At 42.8% G+C, this 22,546-nt stretch overlaps 1 protein-coding gene across 2 annotated transcripts in view; it reads right to left on the minus strand.

The window, feature by feature from the left end:
• The window catches only part of galnt10 (UDP-N-acetyl-alpha-D-galactosamine:polypeptide N-acetylgalactosaminyltransferase 10 (GalNAc-T10)), a 95,245-nt gene that overhangs the window by 29,667 nt on the left and 43,032 nt on the right, over nt 1-22,546 (minus strand). For both annotated transcript variants that reach the window (XM_078286898.1, XM_078286899.1), the window contains exons 5-6: nt 2,763-2,948; nt 2,014-2,197 (exon numbers count right to left, since the gene is read on the minus strand). In XM_078286898.1, the coding sequence (XP_078143024.1) occupies nt 2,014-2,197; nt 2,763-2,948 (370 nt within the window). The remainder of the gene's footprint in view (nt 1-2,013; nt 2,198-2,762; nt 2,949-22,546) is intronic.

Genomic DNA, 22,546 nt, shown 5'->3' on the forward strand with positions numbered 1-22,546 from the left:
CAATGTCAGTCACAATGAAAATGAAATGAAAATCTTTGAGACTCAAACTGGATTTGCACTGATGAAGGTCATTTCATTGGCAAAGAACAGCGGACTAATAAAATAAATAAGGATTGATTCTGATTGTTCTGCAGCTCATTTCTTCTGCTTCAGTCTCCTTCTTGTAGATCTCCCAAACACCCCGAACATGAAGAAACACCGTCTCACAAGCAGAGGATCCCCCGGGACTCACACATGGAGTGTTTGGCATCGAGCGAGGAGTAATTTGTCCTTACAAATCTCTGGGTTTCATTCATTTATTCAGGTTTTCATTGCTTAAAGGTGGTGTCACCTATCCTGTCTTTGCTGCTTCTTGGCTCATTTGTTCTGTCAGCACTTCTCTATCACACATGATCACTGTCGTCTAGGGCTGAACAATTAATCTAAATTTTATCGAAATCGCAATATGGCCTACTGCAATTTTCAAATCGCAGGAGGAGCAATATTTGTTAAACGGCGAAATGTGTGTCAAAATACCATTTTAAATTAAATATTGTCGTGCTGCAGAGATGTCCTGGCCTACACATCATATTCTACAGAGTTAAGAAAACATCTTTGTTTGGTACAGATCCCCGCAAAAATCACACCATAATCATTTTAATACGTTTTTCAATGAAAATGAGAATAAGGATGTAAAAATTCTCATTCCCTCTAATATCGCAAATCATTTTGCAATTGCAATATCTGTCAAAATAATCGCAATTAGATATTTTTTCAAAATCGTTCAGCCCTATTGTCGTGGCACTCTGACTCGGACCTTTGTACTCCTCACTATTGGTTGCTTGTAATGTTAGTAATCTCAGAATTGGAGCTTATTTCACTGTTCAGAATCAGAACTTTATTCATCAATTTTTCTTGGTGTAGGTGCCAACATAAAATCTAATAAGAATAAGAAAAATGTGTATACAACAAAAATAAAAATAAAATATGTGCAATGAGTTCTGTGCAATGAGCAATGTGCACAAGTACAGTTACATTATATGATCAGTGATAAGTACAGTTAAAGTGCAAGTGTGCAACTGGACTGCAGCACTTAGTCATTCTGGGTAAAAACCGCCACCTAAATGCCTGAAATATAAAAATGTAAATATAAGAAGGTAAATGATAACACCGCCCTGTAGTTTTAATTTACAATATAGAGATGACGTACTGCAGGTGGACTCCCTAATAAAGTCATGTATTTTATATTTTCATGTCATTTTACATTTTAGTCATTAGGCAACAAGACTTACAATGGGTGAGAAGGGCTTCAGTGTCTTGCTCAGGGACTCAAAGGCAGGATCCATGGCTTTTTAATTGACATTAAGCAGTTGTACTTGCACTGTGGTCTGCAATGCGTCTTAATTCACTGTTTTCCTAAATTAGTGGGGTTATTAGTTAACACTTGAGCCCCACACCTGGTTAGCAAAAATGAACCACAGCTGGCCAACAAATACACAGCGACAGAAATCTTTTGAACTCTTTCTCCACCTGAACTCGCAGAGGAGAACATCCGGGCTAGAAAAAGAGAAATACCTGAAAAAAAAATTGTTACATGGATGTAGGTCAATTCAGCAATGTTGAAGGTAAAAGTGAATAGTCTAATAAGGTAGATCTGTTTCCAAATGAAGAGCTGAAGACCTTCACTATGGCCGCCGGAGGGTGCGTTACATCACCTGAAAGCCCTCCATTAGCCGTGAATTGCTCCGTTGTAGTGGATTGTACGGGCAGCTCCCAGGTGTGAATGTGTGTATGAATGTGAAAGCAGGCCAGCGCTGACAAAGAGCATGTGTACTCAGCAAACCCTTCACTGAATAAATCAAGGTTACAAGGTCCCGCGTAGCTCAATCGGTAGAGCATAGTACTAACAGGGTTTTCGACTCCCACCGGGGCCAGCCTTCTACAGATGTATGCACTCATGGTACTGGAAGGTAATCTGGATAAAAGCCTCCAACAAGTGGCATAATTTTATGGCCAAAACAAAGCTGCACTCACTCAAAAGGCTCGCTGGGGTCTTCCTTCTGCAGCTCCGAAGGGATGGGGATGCGTTTGTAGTACATTTCCCAGTCGAACGCCCCCCGCATGGCGTCCCCCGCCTGCGTCTCGTAGCCGAAGTTGTCGTGGTCGATCACGTCGATCATCGGGCACACGATGGACTTCCTGTTCTGGGCGATTCGGTCTGAGAGACAGAGAGAGTAGATGGTTTAATGCAGCTGACACTGGTGAAAACAGTGAGCTTCAGAGTGGTTTGGGGAGTGTGTGAGTTTATGAGCGTGAGCAGTCTGCTTCTCTACTGACCGCGAGGCAACTCTGTGTGTGACTGTGTGTGTGTGTGTGTGCACATACATGATCAGTAGACGTGTGTGTCCCTCAAACAAGAATATGAAGATTGTGTCTGTGTGTGTGTGTGTGTGTGTGTGTGTTAGGGCTGCAGCAAACAAGCACTTTCATTATCGATTAATCTACTGATTATTTTTTCAATTAATCGATTAATCATTCTCTAGTCTATAAAATGTCAAAAATAATGACAAATGCCCATCACAAGTTACCAGAGCCCAGAGTGATTCTTCAAATTGCTGACTTGGTCTGACCAGCAGACAAAAAAAACCCAACAAAATATGAATTTTATAATGACATAAATAAAAGAAAGGCAGAAAATCTTAGCATTTGTGAAGCTGTAACCAGAAAATGTTTGGTATTTTTACTTGACGACTGAGTAAAACAAGCACTAGTGAGACTCTCACCCAGCAGCGGAGGCAGCCAGTTGACGTTGGCCTCACAGTGGGAGTCCAGGAAGGTGATGACTTCTCCCTTGGCGGCGGCGGCTCCCAGCAGGCGCGTCCTGATCAGCCCCTCCCTCTTCTTGGTCCGCAGGATGCGAACCTTGGGCATCCGCACCATGTACTCCTCTAGGGCCACCTTTAGGTGCTCTGCACAGAGAGAGAGGGGAGGGAGGAGGAAGGATAGGTCAGAATAAGACTGTAAACCAAAACGTCACAGGTTCAGTCGCCACAGCAGCTTCGATCCCCACAACATCTTGTCCACCAACAGCCATGTGTCCTATTTAACTGTCTTTAGCTCTTTATCAATATGCGTTCTTGTGTGTTCTTGTGTCCTCCATGATCCGTTTTACGTAATATCTAACCGTCGATTCCAAAACAAAATAACAAAAGGACGGAGGATGCGTAAAGATCCTGGAAGTTAATCAGCAGTTGAGGAAGCATCGGATGGAGACTTGACGGACAACATCTGATTGAAAGCCCCGAGATGCATTGCGAGAACGACGCATCACGCAGCGCTGCGGTCTGCAGGACAGAGCCGGGAGAAACAGCTGGGAAATCGAACAGCTGCGTGTCTTAATTAATCACGTGCGCGACATGAAGCGCACACAGTCCATCTCAAACTGTAAGGAAGCTTCTCTGTTCACTTTCACGAGAAGATCGCTCTCTCCAAAACGGCTCGGGAAGAAGCTTCTCCACAAGGTCTCAAATGTCGTCTCGGCGTTCTTGGATCTGAAGAAACTGAAACCTCTATCTGCTCACTCACTCTGAACAGCAGCTTCAGCTAAACGCCTGCATGCCGACTGCCTGAGGCAATACACTCAGCAAACTGTGTATCCTTTTTTAAACACATAAACACATTTGTTATGCATTAGCATTTAACTAATAACATGTTACTGTTGTCTAGCGTTGCCAATATGCTGCGGCAGGAAGAGAGGAATCGTAGAGTGAGTGGATAGAGGAATAAGGTGCAGTGTGTGTGTGTGTGTGTGTGTGTGTGTGTGTGTGTGTTCAAAGCACTATGAAATGGCTTTGAATTAAATTGGAGCAGAGATTCAGCACAGAATGGAAATACTAGAGGGCTGGGTTCTTTTGAAAATGTTTGTCATGTGTTGTGATTGTTTTTCTTTAGTCCAGGAATGATGTAACACAAATCTCGTATATCTCACTGATGTAATTGTAACTGATAAAAGAGAATAATTTATTTTTCTTGGGGGTACGACGTAGTAGTTTTTACTGCAAACCAAACACAGTTCCAAGATTCTAGCACAGTTTTGGCGAATAGGGAATTGAAGAGAATGAAGAATCCTTTCTTAAATTTGTCCCATCCCAACTCGTCTTTACCATCATCTTTTTTTATTAAAACTCTTAATCGTGTTTCAATTACAAAGAGGAGAGAAAGGGGAAGGAGTGGGGCAATGGTAGGGTGAGAGAGCACAAGAATGAAGGGAAAGAGTTTAGGGAAAAGGGGAAAAAATGCCCAAATTTGGGGGAAAAAGAGATCTTGAAATGTTAAATACCAGGTGTCCTAAGCTAGAACAAGCACACACACACACACACATATAGACATTTACAGGCACACACGCATATACGTAACCAGTCCAGCTCAATATAGCAAGCAACTCCATTCGTCCTATTCTAGATATGCAGAGAGGTGTTCAAACCCTCACTAACACACTCTCTTACAACAGGAGTAAAAAACATGATGAAACGAAAACTAAACCATTAACTGTTACCATCAAACGGGACATCTGCCGTTGCCACATGCTGCACCACTGAAACGTTTCCCTCAAGGCCGTCACATCATAAAACGCCTTCACCCGTGCAGAGAAAAAGTTTATTTTCACTTACTTTTCTGCACTCTGTGATTTTTTTTTTTTTAAGTCTTTACCGCAGTCATTAGACAGAATGTTACTCTGAAGAGGAAAAAGGAATTTAATCGGCCCGCTCCGAACATTTGCGGTTATAAACGTTTTTTTGGCAAAAATCAGCAGTTCTTCACAAATTGCGAGGGCTTATGAATGTGAGTATTTCACCGCACAAAATTCCTCATGAGGGAATTACAGGTCCTGGAATTTTAAAAAATCACGACAATTTTACGGCAATAAAAAAATCTGTTCAAGTCCCTCATCAGCAAGCAAATCATCGCTACAATATAAGAGGCTTAAACACTTTATTATTATTATTTAAGTATTTTATATAAGTGCTGGTCATTAAAGTATTGGTATCCAGACAGCTTCATTTGCCAATACGAGTATGACAAAACGTTCAGATCACAAGTCATTTTCCATGAGATTCGGCAGCAACACACACACACACTACAAATCGAAGTTGGAAGAAGAAGATGACTTCAACTTTTTTCATGCTGCAATGACGCAATGAAGCATCAACTAATCAAAATAGTGAGAAAGTTGCTCCATCCCCCTTTTCCTGAAGGCGCTTTCAGCTCTTGATCCAATTTACATAATGTAAGGGATTTATAGGCCAACAGATTTCTCCAAAATGTGAAAAACAGCGGGAGGAGATATGCTAGGATAATACGGGAACAATATTCAATTATTCTATTACATATACTTTATTATTTAATTCATCATTTATTACAATTTTCATGAAACGTTATAAAATAAAAAACTAACATTGAAAATATATTATGGAGCTTATTTTAATGGTGCACAAGCTCGTGACGACATTGATGACGTCCACAGGTGCTTGAGCGCCGCTTGTAGGGAGACGGAGTCACATTGCAGCTGGCTACGCTTGCCTGTTTTGTAGCTTTATCGCTCGTTATCTGAATATACCGCGGATATTTAAGAGCTGGATCGTCACCATCAGGAACCCTCCGCCTCACCAAGTTCCTACAGGTCAGCAAAATACACAAGTCGGCCTGCCCAAAAAAAGAAAATTCAATAATGCACTTAGCGGGACCTAAAAGAAAGAAAGAAAGAAAGAGAGAAAGTAAGGACAGAAAATAAAAGAAAGTATCAAATCAATCAAAGAAAAGGTTACACATTCACATTTTTCCCCACCTCCAATCTTTCCTCAGAGCCGCCTTCAAAAGAAATCAATCCTCTGCTAAATAGAGCTTGCAAATATTTCTGCTCCGACATCAAGTCAGTTCTGACAGGTCAATAAAAAAAATAACAGACTCAGGGCCACGTTTTATTCTCTGTCTGTCTGCTGTCACTCTGTTTCCACTGGGTTTCCAGACCTCAATGACCACCAACCATTACCATTATTTGGTGTTAACAGGTGGAGTTTTTAAAGTAGTTTCACTCTCTCCAATCATGCGTACATACAAACCGACGCCAACCCTCCACCGGAGCACCTGTAAAGTGTATCGCACTTGTTTCTTCTTGAGCTGAGTCCCGACACTGAATGACATGTGAAGTCGGTTCTGTGTTGATAGAAGAAGCCCGGCTATTCAGATCTAATCACAAGAGAACAGACTACTGGGAGTTGTTCTCTCTTCTGCTGTGAAGGTCACTGATGGAGAGGAGGAGAAAGACGAAGTCATCGTCTGCCCAGCAGCAGCAGCTGGGAATTAATTCTCCACTTACAGATTCCCATTAAGGCCAGGGAATAATGGATTAAGGAGACTTTCTGGGTAAAACCTCCATCACTTTACGCATCTTCCCTTTTTCAATTATACATGTAATGTGACATGTAATGACATCTACCAGTTTCTCCTCTTCCTTTCTTTCTCTCCCTCTTTATCTCTCCCCAGCTACCTATCAATCTACCAATCTATCCATCAGCTTATTGGCAATTCATTATACTTCAGAAAGGCAATGGCATCCGGCTAATCCCAAACATCGCCCTTCCTTCCTCCCTCTCTCCTCCCCACATTTGATTTCAGCCCAAACAGCCTCAAGATGTCACTGCAATTAATTTGCATTTACCTGCATCTTGATTGGAGGAAATCTTGACCATAGTACCATATGGCACAAAGCGACTGGTCAAAACCGGTTCTGATATGATGCCTTGCTCTGCCTTGAATATATACACAGGCTAGATACAGTATACGAGAAAAATAGATACTCACAAGTTTGATTTCATTGTCAAAATTGAATTTATATGTATCAGACACGGACCACTCCATGTCCGAGTTCATCGTACAGCGCAGCAACATCTCGATGCTGTTCAGACCCATGCTCGACACAAACGAACAAATCAGTTCATATTCAGATATATTGATTATGTGTTAATGTTAAAACTGGCATTCCATCAGTGGAATTCCAATCATAAGACCAGTGGGGTTTTCATCTTGATAAATAAGCTAAAGTTTGCAAGGCCTGAAAAAAAATGGGACTATTATTTGCAGAATGCAGGCGGGGAAGCCAGACATTAATAAAACAGCAGCTCCGCCTGTCTTCCTTAATGGTTGCAGGTCTTACAAATGGGCCGGTGTGGCTGAGGAACCCTCCAACAGCCACTAATTGGATTCTGAACATCAGAGGAGAGGAGGGAGGAAAGGCAACGGCCCTTTCAAATTAAAATTTTACAGGCTTAACTGTAGCTGCTGAAGTGACGGACAAAATGTGCTTATCCCCATACTGCCTTGTTCCCTTCCTTAATCTTCCTTTGCTTTCATTCATTCCCTCCTTCGTTCCTTCCCTACATCCTCCCTCCTTCCTTCCTGCCACTCAGCCCTTCCTTCTGTGTTGATGCTGCTTGGCAGCAGTTGTCTCTTTGGCCACTGGGATCTGTGGGGAGGCAGGTCTGATCTAAACCGACAGCTGGATCGCTGAAGGACCAGCCAAAACCGACAAACCTGGAGCCAGGTCCTCCGATCTGCCTCTCTGCCTTCTGCAGATTTAGCTTTCTCTACTTCCTACCTTCTTCTCTCCTCTTCCTCCCTCTCTGTGTTTTTAGTGTTGAGCCTGTTTGGTGACAGCCCATCTCCCCGAGTCAAACAGCATCAAATCCCACCATCACTCGCCCAGACAAGCCAAACTAGCCAGGCCAACCCAGACCTGACAAGACCAGACCTGACCAGACTAGACAAAACAATAACAATGCCAACTAGACCAGCAGTAATCAAGACAGCAGTAAACAGCACTGTCAAAGTGTCAGACAGGCCTCTGCTGGTAATAACTCATAAAGGTCAAAGAGAATTGGCCAGGCCACATTTGTGAGACACCTGAGGGCCATGATTCACAGGACTGATCTTTTTATGTGCAGTTTGGGTCATTTTGAGGTAAAATAATAAAATGATGAGAGTGGACTGGGTGGTTCTGGCTCAAATTAGCTAAAGTTACATGTGGTAAAGCAGTGACTAAGAACCGCTCCGGAGGGATCGACTTCACCACCGCCACCTTCAGCCATCCAGGTAGAAGAAACAGATCTTTGGAAGGTCTTCATGCAACACAGGTGAGTGATAATCGGCACAATAAAACAAGAATAAAAAATACTGTAAGATAGGAGGTTTGTAACTAGGGATGGGACGAAATTCAATATATCACAATACAAAAATGTGACAATACACATCGTGGGTCAGAAAAATGAATGGTGATATTAGCTGCATTTTATTCTGCTGTAGTAATCACAAATGAGACGCTTGACCATCACAATCTGACAAGCTCTCCATCCAAATTATATTATTGTCACTTTGTAATGACATTTTTAAATTGTTGTTTACATTCTAGCGAGCCAATGCCATCGCTGGAAAGATTTTTGGCTCAGAAATAAACAGAATTCTGCACAGTCCGATTTTTTTTCTTCCCAGTATTGAATCCTGAACCCCACACCACGTATCAAATCGTATCGTGAGATGAACATATTGTCCCATCCCTGTTTGTTACCCGCTCTAGGCGGAGCAACAGGCTGTGGGTCTGATCCTGGAACAGCAGCTGAGGAGCTCCATAGGTTTGGTGCCACACTGAGAAGAAAGGGCAAGCTGTCGCCTCCATATCGCGCTGCAATAAATCAGCCCATTAAGAACTGACCGTTAGGAGATTGATTCAAGCTAATTTAAACCTTCGGCCCGCACGGGGTGATTCTCGTATCACCTTCTTAATGACAGGCGCGGAGATTAAACAATGAACATTTGCATTGCATGTACAGCACATGCGAGTGAGTGAGGAGAGGGAAGAGGGAAAGGTTACCACGTCTAATTATGAATGGTTAATTTGACCTGAATAAATTGGAATACGGCTCCTCTGGTTTACTGAAAATTGGCGAGGCCATAAATCACGCTAATGAGAGCAGGCTGACGTCGGCAAACACATTAGTCATTATTAGAATCCGGAGCCCGGGACATGATTGGGGGGCTGAGACTATCATCGACGCCTGGGTCACCTCCGCAGCCCCATGCACCAAAACAACCTCACATCCACTCTCCTCTATCTGTTCCTGCTTTAGAAACGGATCACATCTTCCCTTAAACTGCGCCGTTAATTAAAATTAAAATCACAACCAGAAAAACGAAGGAAAGAAGCAAAAGACAAGAGGAGTGAAGCGTGCAGCAGTGAAAGGCCACAGCGTTGTTGCTCACCATCTAGTTCACTAGGCTCCTGATATGAAAATAAAAATAAATGGAACTTTGTCACACAGGGACAATATGCTACACCAAGAACAAACATTGTCGATATTTATGTCGTTTTTTTTATTCTTTCTTATTTTGTATGCAAGATGAAAACTCTTCATATGTGCTCTCTGTCACACGAACAAGCCGCCAATGGCAAAAAACACCAACGCTAATGGAAAAGGTTCCTGGCTCCCTCTTCCGCCTCTCCGTCTTATTTTGGACCAACGCTCCACTTTCCTCCTACTTCATATGCAGTAGATCAGTGTAATGCTTCAAAGTGCGGAGTAAATAGCTCTGATGTGATCTACCGTTTCCTCGACATCTGGAATAAACACGCTGACCTTTCAGAAACAGCGCTTGCTTATACACCGTGACAAATTTATGATCAAACGTGGGATAGAAAAGCACAACTTCAAACTACGCTGACGTATTTTACTTTTGGTTCAGAAACTGGCTGCGTAAACTTCTATACATGCAGTATACCCACACATACCTCGACCCCACTGCAGTATTTCTTTTTTTCTCCAGCTTTTCAATTCAATTAGCCTCAAATTACAGTGGATCCAATATGGCAGCCTGAGCGTCTCCTTCCAAGGTGGTGGATTACTTCCCAGACTCCTTGGCACAGCACCAGAGACTGGAGCTGCTAATTTATTCCTCCAACAAAATATTCCAGTGGCCTTGTGAACTCCATCACACCCCCTCCCTTCCGCCCCGCGCCAGCCTGGGATGATGTGAAGCTGCTTTTTTTTTTTTTTTGCAGCCGTCATTAAAAAAAGGCTGTTGAGGGAGCATCTATGATGATATAGGCCAGTCTGGGGGGGGATTTTACCACGCCCCACACACACAGAACACACACACAGCTTTAACAGCTACTAAGGCAACGACAAGAGATATATTACAGATGTGCGCTTTGCAGTCACACTGTAAAATGATGAAAGCAGCATTTTGATAAGCAGGAGGAGACAATTTCATCTCTCTTACATCCATTTTAACTGCTTTCAGCTGTGTCCTTGCTGTTGCTGGTGTTATTTGTTGTGCTGTTTGCTGTCTCCGGGTCTTTACATGCGTCCGTCCAGCTTATGTCCGCCCTAATGTCTTGTTCAACATGACTAGCAGTTTTTATTGTGTTTTCTGTTGCCCTCTGTCTTCTTGTCTGGTCTCCCTGTTCCTCTCACCCAACGCCCCATAAAGAGGCATTTTGCCTCTTGCCAGGCCGCCACTATAAAAAAAGCCCATTAACATGCGTCTTGTATCCAGATTGTGTCTAGATCTGATGTAGCTAGATTATATTTGCACCGTGAAATCATGATTTCTCTTTCCCTCGCCAAAATGTTGGCTAGATTGTCACTTTCTCTAATAAAATGTATGTCCTTTAAATGTGACAGTAAACGCCTCATCTCATTTGTTCCCCATCCACAAGTACCTTCACAATCCATTTTTGCCAAGGACGTTACTCTCTGAGCCGCCGGCCTGTGTGTTTCCTGGTTGGATTTTATTATTATTATTAATTTATTATTATTATAATTTATTTTTGCTTACATAGCTCCTATATGTGGACTGGAGACGTGCTGCATTTACACTTTGTTATAAATGGTGGTTTGGATGACCAGATCCTCAATTCGTGTTGAATTTACACCTGGATTTTTTTGTGTTTTTTGGCGCTATCCGATTACAATCCGATCAGCCAGCATGCGTGTTAATGTCAGGTGGAAAGGGCGTCTAAGAATGCGTTGTTACTCGACTAAAATTTGACTTAAAAAGAAGAGGAAGAAGAGAAGAAGATGACTATGAAGGGGAGGAAGGGGTAAGAGAGGAGAGGCGAGGAGGAGGAAGAGGAGGAGGCAGAAATGACTGCATGTAGACGGAGGGGGGGGGGGCTGCAAGGTAAACTAACAGCAACAGAGATGGATGGCCAAAGGGAGTCACAGTTAGTCACTGTTAACACGGCGCTGCCTCTGTTGTGTTCACTAAATCTCTCCTGCAAACCTCGTTCTGTCGGGCGACTCTTTCTTACCGCCGCTGTTAAAATACCCCCGTGGGGATTGTTAGTCCTTGAGAGAGTCATTGTTGAGAGTCTAAACACTCACACACTCAATCTCGCCTGTGAGCCTCGATCTGTTTGGCTGAATTTTTCTCACAGACATCGTCCGCTGCCCTCTGTTGAGACGGCTGAAAGAGGACGAGGAAGAAGAGGCAGAATAGAAAAGAGAAAAACGGTCGTTCAAGTTGTCATCTTTTTGCTCTTTTTGCTGCGCATGCTGTCGATTGTTCCATGTCTCAACCGTTAAAAGCAAACCTGATATTTAAAATTACAGTCTGCCGTCACCAGAGAGGCACATTTTTTTTTAGCCAGTGGTCACAACAGGTGGGGAATTCATGGGCTTCACTAGTGATTAAGCCGTTTCACCAGCCCAGCACATAGAAATGAACATCTACACAGTGGTTAGTAGCTGAAAAAAAACAAACAAAAAAAACATCATCATCATCTTTGTGTTTTCAAAATGTAATGTAGTAATCCTCAAGATCCTCATTTTTATTTCATTTATTGTTTAACTTGTAGCTATTCATTTCTTTTACTCTTAGATTTTGTTGCTAACAAGAATGCATAATGGGAGGTAAAATGTGCCTTTCAGTGGCGTCCCCTTCATGTTAAATGGGAAGAAAGTCACTATGTGTTTCTATACCACAGACGGAGAAGACAGAAGAACAGACGGAGACGGAGATGGAAGACCTGGAAGACACCAAGAAGGAATCTGAACACAAACACTTTTTTAATTTTCCAATAAACGATGCTTGTTTCCCCGTGCCGAGTCATTTGTGTTGACTAAGTGATTTATATTATTATGTGCACGTTATGTAGCACTGATTGCTGCATGTAAATAACGGAGGGTCTAGCCTGACAATGAGACTACTTAGGTGTAGCTCATTCACACTAATTATTATGATAATTCATGCCGTGGCCTCCAGTGACATCGACGTTTAACAGATTACAATGCCTTTTGTGAGAAAATGATTGACAAAAAGATTACAAGGTCTTTGCTTCTTCTGAGAAGCGCTGGTAATCTGGTGCTCTACACTGCATTACTTTATAAAGAAACCGGACAAGCAAGCTTGTCACTGCAAGCAACCACACATACTTCTTCTGCATGTTTTTAGTGGGGGTCCTTACCAATGTTATATGGAGGAAAACCCAAGAGAGGGAGAACATGCAAACTCCACACACGAAGGCATGGGGAGAACATGCCCCCAGTGCCAACAGCGACCCAGGCGGGAATCGAACCCAGGACCCAGGACCTTCTTGCTGTGAGGCAACAGCCCCACTGCGCCACCGTGCCACCCGTTAGCTATTGTGCTGTTGTCTGTAAACAGTTGTACTCATGCCTGCTAGTGTAACCATGCTCAGCATGGACTTCATGTCTGCCCTGACTGGAATACTACTTCTATCGTTCATAATTTTTATGAATGATAGAGCATAACATAAAATCAAGTGATACACTGATAGAAAAAAACTCTAAGGTTTTAAGTTCTTTGATTTTAATAAAGTAGGTATTAGCTTCACAGGTGGTTTTTCACTGCATCATCAATTTAATTAGAATCATGCACATAAATACTACGAACTATCGGCAATTTTAGGTATGCAAAATAGCCGAAACGGGGCAATACTAGCTACTACTACTAGTGGAAAGTGTATGCTTGATGCAGCACAGATGGGAATCCAATCAGTTTGATGTTCCTTCTCTAGCAGTAAGGGAACACCCACCTCGCTCATTGGTTATCGACAGTAGAGGAACACCCTACATACAGTCTGCAGTCAGAAAATGTAAAACGCATCACTTCCTGGATTTTTCCCAGGAAAGAGCTGCCAGACACCGGCTGTTTAGAACAGACAGTGGAGAAGCTTTCATCAACTGGATATACAGTAGGTTGAATCACTGCTGTGGAATATAAATCAGTACTGGACAGTAGCACATCAGACAGTTATTTATACAAAAATGTCACTGATTATTACTTAAAGACCCTTTAAGCACCCTATGACCGACAAACAACCTTCTTCGGTAGAATTCACATTTACATTTTAGGCGTGCAACTGCTGCTGTTACTGAGAGTGACTTGGGATGAGTGTGCAGGCGGGGGTTTAATGTTCTGCTCAAGGGCATTTTGAGACACATGGCTGTTAATACACAGGGCTTTTTCATAGGATTCAACCTGGGGGGCATTAGGCCTCCCTCCAGCATCTTTTTAGCAGTTAGGCTTGCTTCATTTAGAAATTCCCTGGGGTTTGATGCTTTGGTAATCTGCCAAATCCTAACAGTGGATGTCATAGCTTTGTTTCAGAGGAACTGTCATCAGAGTTTTCATAAATTATACACACACACACACACACACACAGAGTATCAGTTTAGGAACACTTCCTCACTCCTGTTGAGATAATCGAACTCCTGATGTTTGTTCATTTTTTAAATACAATTTCCTTCCAACAGCAGAACATGTCTATGAAAGATGCATGAGCTGAAAAATGAAGAAAAGACGGAAGATGTTAGAGGAAAAAGAAGAAAAAATACAAGAACAAGGACGAGGAAGAAAAAGAGGAGGTGAGAATGAGGGGGAGAAGAGGAGCAAAAAGAAGGGAAAGAATCAGAAGGGAGAAGGAAAGGGGGAAGAAGACAAAGGAGGAGTAGATAAGGAAGGGAGAAAAGGCAGAGGAGGAGAAAGAGGAGGAGGAAGATATGAAACTCCAACATCAGCGCTCCCTTCCTCTTCCTCCTATCCCGCCACCTCCCTGCTCTCTCCTCCTCCACCATTTGTCCCGTCTTTCCCCCCTCTTTTCCCTCCATTAGCGGAACACAAAATGGGCTTCTGCTCTCCAGGGAAGACTATTAAAACATAATACCACGTCTTTACCCCCCAAAACCGCTTATTTGCCATTTCTCCCATTATCTCTCATTTCCTACATTTCTTTCCAACTCTGCCTTCCTCTCCCTTTCTCTTCTGCCTGCATGCTGCATAATGCTTAACTTGCTGATGGTGATGATGATGATGGTGTTAACAATGCCCCAATTAAGCTGGCATGATATCAGTTATTTCCACTATTACAGATGCTAATGAAGCTCCTTGGGGAAGAGCTCCAGTTCTCAAATTAAACTCCAATTAAAGAGAAATAATAATAATAACCACTTTATGGAAACGAGACAAAACAAAGGGAATGACTCGTTTCTGTGCAGTCATGAAGTGTTCAGGGGACCAAATAATTTTAGGTTTTGTCAGGAAGAAAGAGGCAGCGACATTACAACCTTTGATTTGGCTGTCAGTCTTCCAACATGGTGACGTGTCCCTTGTTACCACTCTTCAGATACTCTGTGACAGGCTTTGATTAGGACAAATCTCTCACTCTCCCTTTCTCTCTCTCCATCTCTCACTCTTCCCGTGAGCCGATGCGACGCCTGGACAGTCAGAGGTGCTAATGAAGCCCGATTCCCCGGGGAACAGCTCTCGTCCCCAAAATAAACTTCAACTAAAAAAAGAGGAAAAAACAAACACTAAAGCTGCTGAGACAGCTCGCACCGCCGCTCGTCTTGCCACGTATGTAAAGAACACAGCGCCTCCTGCCCCGCGGCCCTGAAAACACAGCTTTATTACAAAGACAAAACGAGTTAACGGAGTGATAAAACCAGCAAGCGGCTTGAGAGTGAGGCAGAGCAGAGCAGAGTTAAAAGGGAAAATCCACCCTAAAACAATTACACACTGTTGAAAGGAGGTACCCATGTGCCTACCTGGACAGACGTGCGTAGATGATCGATGGTAAGCAGAGAAATTGATTTATTTTACCTATCCTTTATTTAACCACGTTGAGATTTGCATCTCTTTTTCAAGTGGACCCGGGCCAAGAAAGGCAGCATACAGAGATTTTCATATAACACAATACAATGTAAAAAAAAATAATCAAGACAATAGAGATGCAATAATAAGCTTCAACACATCAGTTAAAAACATGAGCACAATTTGTTCTTTGAATTGATCAATTCCGACAAGAGAGTTTAGCTTCGAATCTTTTTGTAACAGATTCCAAGCCAGCATAGCTGAAGGCATGTTTTCCAAATTCAGTTCTTATAATTGGGAAGATGATATGAAGTCTGGTTTTGTGATCTCAGACTGTAACGTCCACCTCTGGGTTGATAAAGCAGCGTTCTCGTTAATCTAACCTTGGAAGCATCTAGGGAGGCTGGGAAGGCAGAGTGAGCCAAGACTCCCTGCAGTGAGAGCGAGGGAGGTGCATCCTCCCCGCATGGGCAACGGAAATTCAATTACAGCCTAATGAAGAGTGAGACGAACCACCTACCCCCCCCCCACACACACACACACACACACACACACACACCTCACCATCACTACCCCCACCTCGTCCTCCCTCCCTCCCTCCCTCCCTCCCTCCTCTCGCCAAGCTAAACCTCATCATTACCTGCAGCAAGGCAAAAATCAGACCAAACTGGTTTCATTGAGACCGTCTCCGTCTCCATCTCTTTCTCTCTCTTCCTCATCCATGAGCTCCATCTCTCTCCTCTTGTTCTTTTCATTCTGTCCATCTCGCTCTCATCTTCCTCTCTTCTCTCCCGCCTCCTTTTCTCTTCATCGAGCCCTGCGAACTGTTTACTCTGTCTTCTTTTAACGGCGCGTTAAGATGTTTACGGCCCCGCGGCACAGAACGAACGTAATATATCTGCAGGGGGTAAACAGGGTTGCCGATCAATACCGATGACTCAACCGTTACTTCTTCTACTAGTTTTCTGAGATTTTTGGCTTTCCAACACTTTCCAGCCCCATAATCTGTTTTGGAAACACTATGAATCAATGATAAAAGTCATAAATTTATTCATGCCCGTTCAAGGCATCCACCTCCATTTCTCTTCTTCTCCCTCTCTATCTGCCGGCCGCTCTCTCTCTTTCTCTCTTTCCCTCCATCGCCCCTCTTTCTCACTACCCCCCCAATCTCTCTGAATGTTGTTTCACTCGTCTTGATTGCTCCAATTTCTCGCTCCGTAACTAAATTTATCCCTCTCCTCATTCCAAAACAAGACATCCAATATTAAAACGACAAACATTTTTGACAATGGAATCATCTATATCTTTTTTTCTAAATATGCAGTGATGAGGGAACAATATTACTCTCATAATGACATTCAGTGTTTTCGAATAAATCAATTTTTTCCCTCCCCACCTCTCCCTCCCTCCATCCTTGTCATGCAGATGGTGATGCTGCTGCTGGTGATAACATGGTTCAAAAGTAGCTGGAGCCTGCTGACAGCAGCTTTCTAAACCAGCGAAAGCAACGAGAACATTAATAAAAACCGCCCTGAAAATAACTCCGGGGAAGTTTACTCCCGTGGCCATGGAAGCTAATCCGAGATGCTGCAGCGAAGCTAACGGTTAGTGTGTTAGCGTGAACCCCCGGGGTCCAGCTGCTGGAGGTAGCTGGCCGACGGCAAGAGGAGGCTGAGGTTACCGCTGTCCAGCAGAACCACCTCAGGATACCTGATGCAGTATTTGAATTATGAAATATTTTGATGACCTGGGTTCAAGTCGACCAAGCATCCGGCAGGCATCCGCCTTGCTGAAGTGTCCTTGAGCAAGACTCTGAATTCCTACCAGCTCCAGCAGCCGGGACCTGCCGCTCTGCCGCTCTGACCTCATTGGAGGGGGGGCGAGCAAAAACAGTATTTCCCCTTGGGGATCAACAGAGTATCACATAATAAAAAAAATATTTAAAAAGTTTATCAAACTGACAAAAAACTGACAAAGGCATCCTTACTTTTGTCAGTTTGTTTGGAAGCGGGGCGTCCTGGTGGCTCAGTGGTCTAAGGCAGTGTTTACATTTTTGCTCCATCCCTGTTTATTACGTTTTTTTGGGGGGGCATTTTCTGCTTTACTGGACAGCCAAGTATAGAGAGACAGGAAAGGTGGGTGAAAGAAGGGGATGACATGCGACAAAGGTCCTGGGCCAGATTCCAACCCAGGATGTTTTGTTTACATGGTACACGCCTTAGACCGCTGAGCCATCAGGACGTCCCGCTCCAGCCTGGTTCTTGTGCACGTGATCCAATTAAGGGCTAGACGTTTTCATGATACTTTAATTGGACCAGGTGTGGACGAGTAGAGCTGGAGCAACAACTTGCAGGACAGGTGGGCCTTAAGGACTGGGTTGAGAAACACTGGTCTAAGGTGCGTACCATGTAGGTGCAACGTCCCGGGTTTGAATCCAGCTGAGGACCTTTGTCGCATGTCATCCCCCCCCCACGCCCTTTCCCGATTTCTCCTATCTCTCTCCACTTAATAGAGGGGGAAATGGTCTAATAAAGGCAAAAATAACTTTTAAAAAAAGTATGGATAAAGCAAGAGGTGTCAGGGGAAGAGATGGATGGATGGATGGATGGATGAAGGGCAGGGTACAGGCAGCAACAGGAGGGTTTGTGGGTAGAGACGCCTGACGTATTGCAGACGGTCATTGTAATTGATCCCATCAGGCACCGGAGAGCGAGTGAGTAATTGGACGATCAATGTGTCAATGACAGTTTTCCATCACAGAGTAGCTGATACTGCAGTGAGCCACAGCGGTCCTGCTGAGAAGCACCGGCTCTGTCACACACTGCTGTTAGCCATGATGGACACACTGGAGCTACAGAGGAACTGGCCTGATGAAATACAACTGAAGACATCTGATCTAAAATGACAATAGGTAGTTTAACACTTTCACAGAATGGGTCCTTAGTATTTTAGAGATCTTTAATACAGCTCTGTTGTTGGGTGAAAACCTCATACCTCCAAAATGTCATCTTTTCAGGAACTAAAAAGCCTTGGTTTTAGCTTGACAACCAGCCATTTTTCAGTTTATCCAATGTGGGTTCTGAAAGGTTTTCATAAGCCAAAGGATCACAGAACTTTCTCCACACACAGACGACCATGTAATCTTTCAATTTAAGTTAAAACATGAAAATCACTAAATCAGAGTTACAAGGTTTTCACGCGACAATGATGATATTTCCAGTCTCTCCAAGGCATCGCAGCCATTCCAAGTAGGCCTATTTGTTAAATTCCACCAGCAGCACACCTGTTTCAACTTAATGAGGTATTGATTAGGTATTTATTGAGCATGCCAAGACGCATCAAAGCTGTGATAAAGAATCAGGGTTACTCCACCAAATATTGATTGTTGCAGCCTTCCTAAGCAAAGACAATGATATTTTTATGAATCATTCATGGGTATATTTAGCATTATTTCATGTATAATAAGATTGTGTATTTTTGGCATTTTGACCAGTTGCCATTTTCTAAATGTAATGTTCTGAATGAGAATATTTTTGTTTGAAATCACAATAATATGTGGTCAAAAGTTAATAAAAGATCATCAATGTGATGTTCAATACATTCCAGGAGTTACTCTGTGATTAAGTATTGTAATTACATTTTTTCTTGTACCCACTTTCCCCTCAACCTGCCTCGTCTACTTCTACTTCAGTTAGTGATTTCCTACATTTCCCAGAATTATGTTCCACGACCCCCAGAGAACGGGCCTCAACTTGTTGCTTTCAGCTGTTAGTTACACATGTAGGAGGAGAGAGTGATAGTGATAGCACAGTAAGAGCAAGAGAGCAGTTGAGAGGTTCCAGTTGAGAAAAAGTGAGAGTCGCCCCTTACTCAAAACACATGTCTTGTGGCTGCATTGCATTCTGGTCTCTCTCCTGCTCCTGTGGGTGGAGAAACTGGTCTCTCTCCTCTTCTACGATGGATTTCTCCCTGTATGATTGTTGAACGTCTCTCGGTGCAAAATGGCGGCTCTAGAAAGAAGCCCTCGCTCTTTGATTCTGAGGGACTGACACCAAAATCTGACATTTACCGCTGAGGTTTTAGATCGCTGAAACATTTTCTGCTATCAAACTCTATTTTAGCTGCTGGAAATATCTGGAAGTGACGTCACGCCGTCAACATTTGACCAGTTATCTACTAGATTAAGGAAAATAAGACAATGAGCCCAAAAATCCAAGGTACATAACCAATAGCTGTTTTTTTAACAGTGGTTAAGTGTTTTAGTTTGGATTTTCCTTCCTTCTACTGGGGGTGGGGTTGGATTTTCCCACACTGTGGTATGAGAGAACTCAAGACTCAAGATAAAATACATTTGTGAAAGAGGAGAGTCACTTTTGACATCAATATATATGTATAATAAACTATGACTATGTAATAAAACAATCTATATTTCATTAAATCCATTAAGAAAGAACGAAAGAATGAAAGAACAAATGAACAAAAGAAAGAAAGAGACACACAAACAAACAAACAAACAAAGAAGTGAACAAATAACTAAGTGAATAAAGGAATACCAGACCCAAGATAAGGTATTGACTCAAGTTTTCCGACTCAACAGTAGATATTTGGTGAGGTGGACAATGTGAGTCCCAGTGACTGAGGCTGAAGCTTGTGGATCTGTGACAGTCAGAGGAGGCTTTGCTGATCTGATCCCTGGAAAAGCTGGATATGATGGAACATGAGGCGCTAACAGCACATACACACACACACACACACACACACACACACACACACACACACAGTCAAAATGTGATAGAATAAGAGTTCGAAAAGAAGAGAAGAAAAGACAATAAGTGATGTGAAGAAAAAAAAGAGGAAACGAGAAAAAATACAAAAGACAAGATAAGAAAAGAGACATCAAGGGAAGAGAAGGGAAAAGAGGAACAGGGAAGAGAAGAAGAAAAAACAAGAGATGTCAAGAGGAAGAGGAGAAGAGCACAAGAAAGAAAAGAGGAGAGAATAAGAGAAAAGAAGACGAGAGATGTCAAGAAAAAGAAAAGAAAATGAGAAGAGCAAAGGCAAATCAAGAAGAGAAGAGAAAAGAAAACGAGATGTCGAGAAAAAAGAAAAGAGCAAAGGAGAACAGGAGAAGAGAAAAGAGAAGAGGCAAGAAATGACAAGAAGAGATAGAAACAGCAGGTTTCAGTGTTTGCATGTCATCTGTGACTGTGTCATGCTTCACTTGCGAGAGACAGCAGGAGGGAGAGAGGAGAGAGAGAGAGAGAGAGAGAGAGAGAGAGAGAGAGAGAGAGAGAGAGAGAGAGGGCAGAGATCATTTTACACTGACAAGGTGAAATGTGTTTCAAAAATAAATGCAAATAAATGTAAGAAAATATGATTGTAATACACGATGTAATTTATTTTTTAGCACAGTCTCAAAAACCTTGGGTGGAAGAGGAGATGCTAATGATTAAGAATTGCTCACTTTGAAATCAGATGAGATTTTCTCCAAAGGCAGCTTGATTTTTTTGGCCAAGGACTGCGAGCAGCAGAAAATCTTGTTTAAGAAGTTGTCTGGAACACGTTTCCATCCATTCCCTTCATTGCAATTTGGAAACTGCATTAGTCAATATTGCGATTTCGAGATGATTAGATTTTTTGGATTAACTGTGCAGCCCTAGTACCTGAAAAACCCCAAATGCACCTGCTGGCCGAGGGTCAAATCCCACCAGAACCTTCCCTCCTGTGTCTCTCCTACTATGAAATAAAGGTAGACCAATTCATTTCTGATGTTACACCCTTTTAATGAATAAAATAGCAGTACAGCGCCCACTCTTTATAGCAAAAGAACGAAGCAGAGGGCACACAGCCTGTTTTTTAGCCAGTTAACAGATGGCACAAAAATAGTGCTGTACAGTTAATCGTATGTGTAAATAAGTACGCAGAGAGACAGACTGTATTGCAATGTAACTGATATTGTATTCACAATATTCAGCAACCAAAATCCTATTATGTTTTATCCATATCATGCTGCCCGACATGGATGGCGGTGTCATGGCTGGTGTGAGGAAGAGGAGGCTGATTTAGCTCAAATTTGCTATAGCTTAAAAGGAGTTGGAGATGGACATGGAGGAGAAGAGAAGAGAAGAGAAGAGTAGAGAAGAGAAATGGTAGACAGCTGAGAGACTAACCCAAACCGGCTAAAACTAGACAATCAACTATCTAAAACATCAGCGGTAAACGTCAGGTTTTGGTGTCAGTCCCTCAGAATCAAAGAGCGAGGGCTTCTTTCTAGAGCCGCCATTTTGCACCGAGAGACGTTCAACAATCATACAGGGAGAAATCCATCGTAGAAGAGGAGAGAGACCAGTTTCTCCACCCACAGGAGCAGGAGAGAGACCAGAATGCAATGCAGCCAGAGCTTGCATCTTTGTGGACCCATTGTTGCAGTGAGTCCATACAACTGCATACAAATGCTCTCTTCACAGATTTTTTGTAATTTGAACAACCAGGCACAACGAACAAATGCAGATGGTACAGTATACAGTATGCAGATGGGAAATAAATGTACTGTGACCACTGCTCTGCTCATGGAGAGGCAAAACTTCCCCCTCCATGCACTGACCCCACATCTATCTTGCATTAGTACTGCAGACAGATATCTTCAACGTTATACAAAAGAAGCAAATGACTTTAGTATTTTCAAACAAAAGTATGTCTCCCAACCAACTGGTTCCCAGTCTAGCTACCAGTTCCTTTTAACTTCTGACAGCTCAAACAACAGAGAGGACTCGCACAGCCAAACTCTTTCTGCAGGTACAGCGGAGAACCGGTCAAGACTTGAGTGATAAACAAACTCAAGCAAATGAAATGAGAGCAAAACTTGGATTTTTCTGAGCAATTCCTCTTGAAAATGGAGCGATAGTGCAGCAAGCACACAGTCGAAAGCAGGACTTTTAGTGAGGCTCCATCTGGAGTCGTCATGGCAGGGTGGGAAACAGCCTGATCTGACCCCCCCCCCCCCGCCTTGAATCTGATGATGCTGTAAGCAGAACGATCCGGAACGATCCAGAACGATCCCCTACTGGCACTAGCAGCGCTCCTCACCGCTCACACTTTGCTCTGCTGTTCTTTGTGTTTCTCAAAGGACTAAACACAGAAAAACACTGCATCCCTTATTCATGAGTTCACACTTGTTTTCAAATTGATGATGTCATGAAACCCTTTGACTCCAACTTATCAGACTCAGCACATTAATCCAGGAAAAAGTTTCACCTCAAAAAAAAAAAAAGTCCTGCAACTAACCAGAGTGACTTTCCTGTGACTTCCTGAAGCGGAAGAGAGAAAAGTTTTTTTTTTTTTGCCTCAATCAAATATAAAGTCAACCGGAGCAGAGTTAGACCGGGTGTGCAGAGAAATGAAT

This window comes from Centroberyx gerrardi, chromosome 11, assembly GCF_048128805.1.
Source record: "Centroberyx gerrardi isolate f3 chromosome 11, fCenGer3.hap1.cur.20231027, whole genome shotgun sequence".
Lineage (NCBI taxonomy): Eukaryota > Metazoa > Chordata > Actinopteri > Beryciformes > Berycidae > Centroberyx > Centroberyx gerrardi.